The sequence below is a fragment of the Mirounga leonina genome, unplaced genomic scaffold, assembly GCF_011800145.1.
Source record: "Mirounga leonina isolate KUSES-001 unplaced genomic scaffold, KU_Mleo_1.0 Mir_268, whole genome shotgun sequence".
NCBI classification, from domain to species: Eukaryota; Metazoa; Chordata; class Mammalia; order Carnivora; family Phocidae; genus Mirounga; species Mirounga leonina.
Genome location: NW_023270649.1, coordinates 33,971 through 45,634, shown reverse-complemented (window position 1 = coordinate 45,634; position 11,664 = coordinate 33,971). Strand labels below are relative to the sequence as shown.

The following is an 11,664-nucleotide window of genomic DNA, read 5'->3' as shown; positions in this document are numbered from 1 at the left end:
GGGACCCCAAGACCCCAGCACCATGGGACCCCAAGACCCCAGCACCAGGGAACCCCAGCACCATGGGGCCCCAGGACCCCAGCACCGGGGGACCCCAGCACCCGGACACCCCACCACCATGGGACCCCAGCACCACGGGACCCCAGCACCACAGGGCCCCAGGACCCCAGCACCGGGGGACCCCAGCACCATGGGACCCCAAGACCCCAGCACCATGGGACCCCAAGACCCCAGCACCATGGGACCCCAGCACTGTGGGACCCCAGCACCATGGGGCCCCAGGACCCCAGCACCACGGGACCCCAGCACTGAGGGGCCCCAGCACCGAGGGGCCCCAGCACTGCAGCGTCTCTAGGGCCATAGTGAACCCGCCTACCCCTCCCACAGGGCTCCCGGTTGACTCCCAACAGGCACCTCACAAGTCGGGAATGTGGTTTCTCTGCATTCCAGACCCGCCAGCCCCTAGGGATTAACATCCTGGTGGAAATTCCTGGAGCCGAGCAATTACAAAGGTCAGAGCCCTGGTGGGGGGGGGTGGCCTCCACTGGGGGAGAGACTCCAGAGCACGAGAGCCTGCAACCCGAAAACGCAGACCCCTGAGCCCTCCCCCAGGCGGAAGTGAGGGACGGGCTGCCCCCACCTGAGCCCCAGCTGGCACCCCTCCCCCGCTTGCGGCCTCAGGCTGTGCAGGTGTCAACCCTACAGCCAGATGCATGCCCCCAGGAGGACGCCCCAGGTCACCCTGACCTTCCTCTACACACACCCCCCCAGGAGGACACCCCGGGTCCCCTGACCGTCCTCTACACACACCCCCCCCAGGAGGAAGCCCCGGGTCCCCCTGGGCCTCCCCCTGCAGCCCCCCCCCCAGGAGCAGACCCCAGGTCCCCCTGACCCGCCTCTGCATGGCCCCCTCCCCCTCCAGGATGCCCCAGGTCACCCTGACCCACCTCTGCATGTTCCCCTCCCCCCCCAGGATGGCTCGGGTCCCCCTGACCTTCCTCTGCACGCCCGCCCCCCCAGGAGGAAGCCCCAGGTCACCCTGAGCTTCCTCTGCACACCCCACCACGAGGACGCCCCGGGTCACCCTGACCTTCCTCTACACACATCCCCCCCAGGGGGACGCCCCGGGTCCCCTGACCTTCCTCTGCACACCAGGCACCACCACCCCACCCCGTCCCGGGTGAGGACTCCCCAGGTCACCCCTGCTCCTCTCTACACCACGCCCCGTCCCGCAAGGACCGCTGTCCCAGGGAGACAAGCGCTGGGCAGGGAGGATGGAGCAAATCCGAATGAGAGAACAGGTTCTGTGCTGTCCTGCACCTGAGGGACAGGACTGCAGACTCCCTGCACATTCCCTGCACACCCCTCCCTGCCTTCCCCCCCCCCCCGCACACACCCCCTCCCTCCCTGCCTTTCCCTGCACACACCCCCTCTCTGCACAACACTGTACACACCCTCCCTGCCTTCCCCCCCACACACACCCCTCCCTGCCTTTCCCCGCACACACCCCCTCCCTGCCTTTCCCTGCACACACCCCTCCCTGCACACACCCCCTCCCTGCCTTTCCCCTCACACACCCCTCCCTGCACACACCCCCTCCCTGCATTTCCCTGCATACAGCCCTCCCTGCCTTTCCCTGCACACACCCCTCCCTGCCCACACCCTTCCTTGCCTTTCCCAGCACACACCCCCTCCCTGCCTTTCCCTGCACACACCCCCTCCCTGCCTTTCCCTGCATATTCCCTGCAGAACCCAGTCACTGCGGTTCTCTCTCATCTTTTTCACAGGCGTGTAAATCTCCAAACAGACGTCTGGACAGTTGCACAGCTCGGGGGTGTTTTCCCAGGACTGACGGGCTCTTAAATGTAACCTGGAGGCTGAAGACACTGGCCTCCCGCCCCATCTGCCTCCAAACTGCAGGGCCCCTCGTCTTCACGACTGGGCAGTGGGCGGTCGTGTATGTCCGGTGGGTTGGTCTGGGGCCTGTTTTCCATTCCACTCCCCGACACACAGGGATCAGGGCGCCTCCCCAGCCAGGTGACGCTGGTCACCCCCGCTGCTGACCCGTACCTGGGTAATGGACCACCTGAGCACCACGGGGCGGGTCACACATGGCAGGACCTTGCCCAGAAGCTGCAGCAGCCAGGACTGGGTCTGGGAGATGGGCGATTTCTTGTTCAAGCAGTAGGTCATGGTGTCGTGGCTTCCTGCAAGCAAACGCGGGGGACGTTTTTCCGGGAGCCTCTTCCTGCGCTGCGTGCTCCGAGCTCACATGGAGAACACACACAGCACCAGGCGTGGGTCGTCACCCAAAGCGCACAACCCCCCGGAACCTGCCGCCGGCAGCTGAGTGCATGGAGAGTCATCCAGGACCAGGGGGGCGCTAAATCCCATGACAGGTGTCCTTATAGGGGACAGAAGAGGAGACACAGACACAGAGGAGAAGCCAAGTGACCCTGGCATGTCCCTGGTGGGGAAAACCAGAGGTCACTGTGGGGACGGCCCTATGCAAAGTTCACCCTCACCCCACACACCCCGGGACATGCTCCTGGACTGGGCGAGGCACCCCCAGACGCATCCACACCAAAAAACGTTAAGGTTTCCCAGAAACCTCTGAAAAGAAGAGTGAGAAAGGGGGACTTTTACTATGAGGGGCTAATGCACACGTGTTGTATAGGGACGTGCCATATAAATAAATAAACGTGCCATATCAGTCAGACACACGCTGTTGCAGAGTCCACTCATCAACGGATCGCAACACTGCGTTCAGAGACGGACACAATTCTACCAATTTCAGGTACTATAAGGAAGCATCCCGGTCAGGGGACAAAAGGGTCCACCCGGCACGTGGCTAACAGTGGAAATCAGGTGAGATTCCTGTGTCCTATGTCCCGTCCAGTGTATCCCAGACTGTTCACAGATCTTCACGCATGATGAAACCATACAGTTCTGTTGGAACATATGGGTACGTCTCTCTGAGCATGATCCCCAACGCAAAAGCTATGATCGAAACGACAGACAGATCTGACCCCATAAAGAAAAATTCACTTTTCCTTGGGGCGCCCACGTGGCTCAGTCGGTTGAGTGTCCGACTCTTGAATGTGGCCCAGGTCATGATCTCAGGGTCGCGGGATCGAGCCCTGCGTGGGGCTCCACACTCAGCAGAGAGTCTGCTTGGGGATTCTCTCTCTCTCTCCTTCTGCCCCTCCCCTCACTCTGACCCTCTTTTTCTCTCCAAAATAAATTAATAAATCTTTAAAAAAATTGACTTTCCCTTTACGTAGAAACTTAAAAGTTACAAATAACACAGTATGAGATGCTGTGGGAAGTCCCTGTGCTCAGCTAAGTAACGTCCTGAAGATGTCCCCAAGACACGCTTGTCCGAATGCCCACGTGGCGGGCAGAACGTGACCCTCCAAGATGGTCCCCACAAATCCCTTGGGGCCTGCGCAGGTATCATCCCATGCGGCAGAAGGGAATTTGCAGGTCAGTAATGGGTGTCGCGACGGGGGAGTTTCTTGGATGATCCGGTGGCCTGACCCAGCCTCGAGGGACCTTAAGAGGGAGACGGGGTCAGACTCAGGGAGGTGGGCAGAAGGCATGTTGCGGGCTTCAACGTGGAGGAAGGGGCCCCTTGAAGCTGGACACAGCAGAGAAACAGATTCTCCCGGGGAACCTCCAGAGGAGCTGGCCTGGGGCGCCCTGGGGGGCTCAGTTGCTGGGCATCTTTTTTTTTAAAGATTTTATTTATTTATTTGACAGAGAGAGACACAGCGAGAGAGGGAACACAAGCAGGGGGAGGGGGAGAGGGAGAAGCAGGCTTCCCGCGGAGCAGCGAGCGCGACGCGGAACTCGATCCCAGGACCCTGTGATCATGACCTGAGCCAAAGGCAGCCGCTTAACCGACTGAGCCACCCAGGTGCCCCAGTCCAAGGATAAATTTTAAAAGGCTTTGTAGAAGATGAATGAGGAATACCACAGTATAAATGGATAGCATAATGTAAAGGAATAGGAAGAGGATAGAAGAAGAATGAGAAAGGAGGGAAAAGAGAATTAGCTTAAAGGTATAAAAGCCATTGATGATTATTTAGAGGCATATTTATTTTTTTGACAGAGAGACATAGCAAGAGCAGGAACACAAGCAGGGGGAGTGGGAGAGAGAGAAGCAGGCTTCCCGCGGAGCAGCGAGCGCGACGCGGGACTCGATCCCAGGACCCCGGGACCACGACCTGAGCCGAAGGCAGAGGCTTAACGACTGAGCCTCCCAGACGCTCCAGTAAATAAAATTAAAAAAAAAAAAAAAGAAGGAGCTAGCCGTTCAGGCACTTAGAGGTCAGACCTGTGCAGACTTCTGGGCCCAGAGCTGTGAGATGTCCCTGTGTGTGGTATGGAAGCCACAGGCTGTGGTCCTTCGTTAAAGGAGCCCCAGGACACTCTCACAGCCACCCAGACGGTGGTGACTTCAGGACCAGGGGCTCTTTCCCCAGTGGTGCCGGGGTGTCCCCGACCACACACTGCTGCGTCCCTCCCCACGTCTGCCGTCTAAGGGAGCTACTTGGCCACACCCTCCGCGGAGGCCACCTGCATCCAAGGGGCACAGAGGGCATGGAGCCCCTGGGACGGGCATACCTCTGTGTCCCTCCTCACCTCCCAGAACGACTCTCTGCTGATCCCCAGGACGCCCACCCGAAAACCTCATCCCGACTGCACACAGAGTACTTAGAGACCCACAGAAAACATGCCCCCCACCAGGAAAACAGCCCCCGGGCAAAGGGGAAACCCTAGGGACTCAGGTCACCGGGGAGTATGTGCAGGGATGTATCTGTCCCTGAACATGCTGGTGAGGCCGGGGGCTCCGGACACGAGGAGGCCGGGGGCGGAGAGGTGGCTGCACGGGCCCGACCAGCGGGAGAGACTTGGCACGGTAGCCTCAGAGAGTCCCGGACTCAGCTGAAAGAGCGATGGTGGGCGAGCAAGGCACGCCCCCTGCACGTGTCCGGCGAAGCTGCCCACGGTGGGGACTGGTGGTCGCCACACACGGGACAGTCTCCGTGACATATGCTCACATACAAATGTGAGCAGAGTGCACACAGTCAGTACAACTCCGTATTTGCCCACGTCGGAAATGCGGGCAATACTATGCTGAGCAAAAAAGCAGATGGAAAAATTGTATGGTTCGATCTTGTTCTCTGTTCATAAGTATCCATCTTTATATATAAAAATGGATCATCCCCATATATAAATGGACCCATATGTTATGTATATTAAAATATATAATTTTAAAATACAGGTAAATATATGTCAATAGAGGATTTAAAATTTTTTTTTAACTTACCTAGATGTTCACATTTTTCTGCAATTATTATCTATCAGGTATATGAGTTTTCTGTGGCTCCTTCCACAAAGTACCACAAGCTGGGAGATGTCCCAGCTTCAAAGAACAGAAATTAGATGTATCCCAACTCTGGAGGCTGGAAGTCTAAGATCCAGGCGGGACAGGACCACTGAGATCAAGGCAGGGCAAGGCCGCTGAGATCCAGGCGGGGCAGGGCCAAGCTCCCTCCAGAGGCTCCAGGGGACGGTCCTTTCTGCCTCTTCCAGCTTCTGGGGCTCCGGGCGTCCCTGGGCTGCTGGCCGCATCCCTCCCGTCTCTGCCTCTGTCTTCATGTGGCTTCTCTTCTGGGTCTGTGTCTCCTCTTCTGTCTCTTGTAAGGACACCTGTCCTTGGATTTAGGGCCATCCTGACCCAGGATGAGCTCGTCTCAGATCCTTCAGTTCACATCTGCAAAGACCCTATTTCCACAAAAGGCCCCCTTCCAAGGGTTGTGGGTGGAGGCGGACATGAATCTGGGGGGCACTGGCCAGTGCCTACACCTGGGTTTGTGCTGTTGCCCCTCAGGCTCAGCAGGGACACAGCCTGACCCCCAGGGGCTCTCTCGTCCATGAGGTCATTCAAGCCATGGGTCTCTGGCCACGGTGGGAGTCCAGCTGACAGAACAGTGGATAGCCGTGTGGGAAATACACAGACTGGATCCTGCCCCATCAAGATAAACTGCATATGTATCAAGGGTTTAAATGTTTTTTAAGAAGTTATAAAATTCCTTGGGTCGGTCACCTGGGTGGTCAGTCGGTTAAGGGTCATACTCTTGGCTTTGTGGGCTCAGATCGTGACCTCAGGGTCCTGAGATCGAGCCCCATGTCGGGCTCTGTGCTTTGCTTGGGATTCTCTCCCTCTGCCTCTCCCCACCCCCACTTGCACTTTCTCTCAAATAAATAAATCTTTAAAAAAAAGAAGAAGTCATAAAATTCCCAAAGAAAAGCGTAAGTGCACATGAAAATATGGATAAATATAAAAAACTACAAAAACCTATCCAGGTGAGAAATCTGCCTATTTTTTGCGGGAGGGATGCCAGATACCGCATGTGTGTGGATGTGGAGACACATAGTGGGACCCATTATATGCTTCTTTACTGCAGACACGCAAGACTGGCAATGCCCACATGCTCATCAGTGCAGAGCCGTGGCCACTGCTCCCGGGGCCACCGGAGTCCCAGGGGCCCAGACGGAGCCCAGCAGGCCTGACTCAGGGCTGCCAGGTCATTGGATCAGAGTCCCCAAAGTGTTCAGCGTGATCTCCTTGTGGGGCAGACCCACTTTGGACTCTCCAGGCTCCAAGCACAGAAGACGCTCAGCACACGGTGACAGGGAGTGGTGACTACAGCCATGAGAAGCCAGCGGGTTCCCTACACGGAGGGACAGACTCGCAGGGGAGCTTCACCCCAAATCCCTATGCTGCCACGAAGCCACACTCCCCTGGGGTGTGCAGATGCCTGCCGGGCTGCATTAGAGTAAAGGAGATGGAAAGGGGAAAACACGTGTGTGGTGCATGTGTGTGTACACGTGTGTGCATGTGTATACAAGTTCCTGTATGTGTGCATTATTGTGTGTACACGTGTGCATCTGTGCTTACACGTGTGCACATATATGTGCATGTGTGCCTACACGTGTGCCTGTATACGTGCCTGTGCTGTATGCATGCATGTGCCTGCATGCACATATTACGTGTGCACGCTTCTGTGCCTGTATTGCGTGCGTGCGTGTGCGTGTCCGTGCACACATCTGTACCTGTATTGTGTGTGTGTACGTGTCCTGTATTGTGTGCATGTGTGTGTGCCTGCGTGCCTGTATTGTTTGCGTGAGCATGCATGCATCTGTGCCTGTACTGGGTGCATGCGTGTGGGTGTCCGTGCACACATCTGTACCTGTATCGCGTGCATGCGTTGCGTGTGCACGCGTGTCTGCCTATACTGTGTGTAGGTGCTTCGTGCACGTTCCCCACACCCGAGACCCAAGGCGTGCCAGCAGCACCCCAGCAAGGGTGGACGCAGAGGCCCTCACCTGGGATGGAGAGGTGGTGGAGGGGCACGTCCCGGAGCAGGGGGCACAGCGCTGACATCCAGTCTGTATTTGTGGTGCACAGCGGGCTCTGGACGCTGCCACCAGTGCTCGCCTGTCCGCCCATCGGAGGCCACCTTGTGCGAGCTGAGGAAGGAAATGAAGTTTTGCAGAGGTCAACCAAGGGGGTTGCTTTCCCAGGGGTGGGGGGCAGTGGCTGCAGTGCATGCCCTGCCTCCAGGGGAACCCCCTGCTTGATCATGCGCTAATCTCCCCACCGCACCTCCGGACAGTGGGGAGGGGCTCACGTGCCAGCTTGCAGAGTCTGCGGCTACAGGGTTTCCATCCTGGAGGTGCCGTGTCTTGAGGGCGCAGGTGAGCACCCCCTCGCCCCGTTTCCCTCTACCCCTGTTGGGGTAGGGCTCTGGGGCAAGGAATCCGAGAAAGGTTCCTGCCGAAGCCCACGCACTCCCTTACAAGCACCAGGGCGATGCCCGGGGCTAGGGGATGGTAGGGAGGTCTCGTGGGTCCTTAACCTACGGCCAGCGCCACTGCCTTTCAAACATCTGCCAGCTATGTGCCCCACGCACACTCTCACGCTAAGCAGACGGGCGGGCATGTGTCACCAAGTGCACAGGGAAGGGAGCCCCAGAGACGTGGCCACAGTGGTCCGTGGACCAGCGGGCAAGACCTCACCCCTGGTGCCTCTGATGCTAAAGCCACATGGACCCATCCACCACAGCCTGGCCTCCTGACCTGCCACCTCCACCCAAAGGGACACCATCAGGGACTGAGCCGTGCCCCCGAGCCCCGAGGTGACACGTCCTGGTTTCCCTGCAGGAGCCTGTCCTGGGCTGAGCTGTGTCCCTGCCACCAGATTCCCACGTGGCAGCCCTCGCGTCATCTCCCTGGGTCGTAGGATGGGTTCCGAGCAGAAGCACGTGAGGCAGGAGACCCGGGCCCACGGTGACCACGCAGCGTGTCGGCCCCCACGCAGGCATTCCCGACCCACCCTCTGCGAGGGACGAGTTCCCTCTAGTCTGGATGTGGCCCTTTCTCTGGCACGGCCTCCCGCTGTTGGAGTGGTAGGGGTTCAGAATCTGCCTCCCTGAAATAGTCCGCTTTGCCATAGGATTATTTTGATCTAAAGGAGATTGAGAAAAAGCAGAAACAAGAAAAACTCTCTGCCCTCCTCCTCTCTGCCTGAAAGCAGGCATAAATTTTCCTTGGTGAAGCCATCCCCGCTCCGTCCCCTATACCAGGAGAGGGAGGAATATTCTCACTGGGGAAGTCTGCATAACAAGCCTCAGTAAGTAACACTTACCTCTCATTAGTTTCCTCCAAACGTTTACCTTCTCACAATTTACTGTCCCTATGACCCCACCCCCCTCTTCCTCTGGCTTGTCACTTCTCCACAAATGTATCACCTCTTGTTGAAATGGCAGGTAAGCCCATAAGTCTAACTCTCTCTTTGAATCCACTTCTCTTCTGTGAAGGCTTCTGCACACATACAAATTAACCTTTTCTCCTGTCCATCTGTCTTTTGTCATTTTATTTTATTTCATTTATTTTATTATTTTATTTTATTTATCTTTTAGGTAAGCTCTATGCCCGACATGGGGCTCGAACTCTCAACCCTGAGATCAAGAGTTGCATGCTCCACCCACTGAGCCAGCCAGGCACTCCTGTCTTTTGTCATTTAATTTGCAGGTCCCAGTACAGAACCTCAGAGTGTAGAAAAAATGTCCTGGTCTACACTGTGTCTAGTATGCCAGAAGCTAACACCATTGGTTCTCATTCTGTCTCAGCAGCAACAAAGACCAGTCCTCTCCCCCGTCCATAAGAGGGTCCTTGAGATACTCTATGAGCACCTGGGCCACCCATCTTCATTCATGGCCCGTCCCAGGGCTCTCTCAGCTCACACTCGGTGTCAACGGTGTCCCTACAGGAGTGAGTGTGGGATCCCAGACCTCCTGGGGGGCTGACGTTCATGCAGCAAGTGTCCAGGCGGTCAGGGGCTGGACTGTGCCATGCCACACACACACAGGAACCATTCCTTGAGGTGCCATCCAGGTACAGATGGACCACTGCCTGCCCTGCGCCCACACAGGTGTCTGGAATGCAGGCGGATGAGGAATTGTGTAACCCCATCCTCAGGACTCCCATAGTGTGTGTCGGCGGACCGCATTGGGGAGTGTGGTAGGGCCTGACTAGGACACACGGCCTCGGCATCCTTGTTAGGAGAACAGGGGCTGGGGCCATGCTTCTCCCAGCTGCCGCCCCAGGGGCCTCTTCACACCCAACTGAAGAAGTGACGGGAGCCCAGTCCCATCCCAGTGGCCCCGGACAGGAGGCTCTGGTGAATCCTGGGATCTCCCAGGAACTCATCATTTTGTTTCCAAGGAAAACGACTCTCTGAGCTTCAAATGAAGGGGGACAGAACATGCCCCCCAAAATGTGCCCTTTGGACATTAGGGTTCTTCCCAGCAGAAGGCCAGCGAGGAGCACCAGACACAAAGAAACTCCAGAACAAGGCACAGGTTACCCTGCATAAAGGCTGTTTCCAAGCAGATGGGAAGGTCCACCTGCAGAGGCATCTCTGTCCCCGCACCTGGGAGAGGTCCTGGGTGCACCTGCACCCCCAAGCTGTCCCCACCTCAGCTAGACCCTTCCTCAGCTGGACCGCCCCCACCCTCTGGATTGGAGCAAGGCAGGGCTTAGGCAAGTCCTGGGGGTGGGGATTGCACAAAACCGGGATGAGAGCGGGTTCACAGACGCCCACGACCCAGCCAGGTGAGATACCGGAGCCTCCCACCTGTGAGTGCGCAGGGAGGCTGCTCCGTCCCCACGCGGCACATCTCATCCGCGGGTGGCGACAGCGACACAGTGACGCTCAGGAAATAGCTCTCAGGTGAATAAACAGGCGGACACGCGGCCCGCAGACCCACCTGACATTCCGCCCTCCTCCTCACCTGGCTCCCCACCGCTCCCTGAGCTGCCTGTCCGGAGGCCCTGCCCCAGCACCTAAGGACCCGCCATGACCCCCGGGCCAACAAGTCTTTCACCTGCCCGGCTGCAAGGTCGGTGCCCAGGGAACCCGCCAGCATCAGGATCCCGGGGCCACAGCCTGGGGGGTCCGGGCTCAGCTCTGACCCCAGCCAGTTCCCACCCTCCGCGCCGGCAGGGACACCAAGGCTGGAGGGGACACTCGGGCGGCCCTTCCTGCTGCCCCTCCGGCCGGGTCGGGAGGAATGAGCAGCCTCAGCGCGCGACCCGGCCCGGACCCCGCCCGCACCTCAGGCTGGGACCACCCGCCAGCCCGCTGGCCCCGCACCGGACCCCCTGCACTCAGCCGGGAGGCACTCACCGCCGGCTGCAGTCTCTCCAGCAGCGTTTCCAGCAGAGCCTCCCTCCGCTCGCCTGCCCCGGACGCTCAAGCACGTCCTAAAATGCTCTCTGCCTTGCCATTGGACGCCGGGAACACCACCCCCAAGAGGACGAGGATCCGCCCCCTGGACGCTCCTTTCCTGCTGTGCGGGGCGGCAGCCTGCAACCCGGAAGCCCAGAGCAGGACCCCCCAGCCCAGAGCTGGACCCCCCCAAGCCCAGAGCAGGACCCCCAAGTCCAGAGCAGGGTCCACAAGCCCAGAGCAGGACCCCCGCAAGCCCAGAGCAGGACCCAAAGCCCGGAGCAGGGCCCCCAAGTCCAGAGCAGGGCCCCCAAGTGCAGAGCAGGTCCCCCTATGTGGACCGCAGTGCCCCAGGGTCCACAGGTATTCACAACCCCAGGCTTCAGGGACCAGACTCTCACAGGGGATGGGAGGGCATCCTGAGTGGACTGCGGGGCCAGCAGTCAGGGGACAGGAGGACATCCTGAGAGCCTGACCGTGCTCTGGATGTGGTCTCTCCTGTCACTCTGGACAGGAGACGGGGATGGGAGGACATCCTGAGTGTGACCACGAGGTCAGCAGTCAGAGACAGGAGGACGTCCCAAGAGCCTGACCGTGCTCTGGCTGTGGTCTGGACCCCAGGGCCAGAGCAAACAAGAGTTTCATCAGAGCTCCAATGGCCTCATACCCCTTGGTGCGGCGCCTGTGATCTCTGAGCATACTGGTTGGCAAAGTGACCGTGTCCTTTGCTGAAGTGTCCGGCCCTCTGGCCTGAGTGGCCCTTGTCCCAGCCCTGACCAGGGCTTGTGGCCTCCATGGGTGGGGGCGGATTCCCCAGGGCACATCCACACCCGCAGACCCGCCCACCCCATGCTGACCCC

General features: G+C 58.6%; 1 protein-coding gene across 1 annotated transcript in view; it reads right to left on the bottom strand.

Annotated features, from left to right (window-relative positions):
* Positions 1 to 10,827, bottom strand: part of PLCXD1 (phosphatidylinositol specific phospholipase C X domain containing 1) — a 28,102-nt gene extending 17,275 nt beyond the window's left edge. Inside the window, exons 1-3 of the mRNA XM_035029608.1 lie at positions 10,763 to 10,827; positions 7,399 to 7,542; positions 2,071 to 2,207 (exon numbers count right to left, since the gene is read on the bottom strand). Coding sequence (XP_034885499.1) covers positions 2,071 to 2,207; positions 7,399 to 7,522 — 261 coding nt within the window. The 5' untranslated portion in view covers positions 7,523 to 7,542; positions 10,763 to 10,827. The remainder of the gene's footprint in view (positions 1 to 2,070; positions 2,208 to 7,398; positions 7,543 to 10,762) is intronic.
* Positions 10,828 to 11,664: the final 837 nt, after the last annotated feature.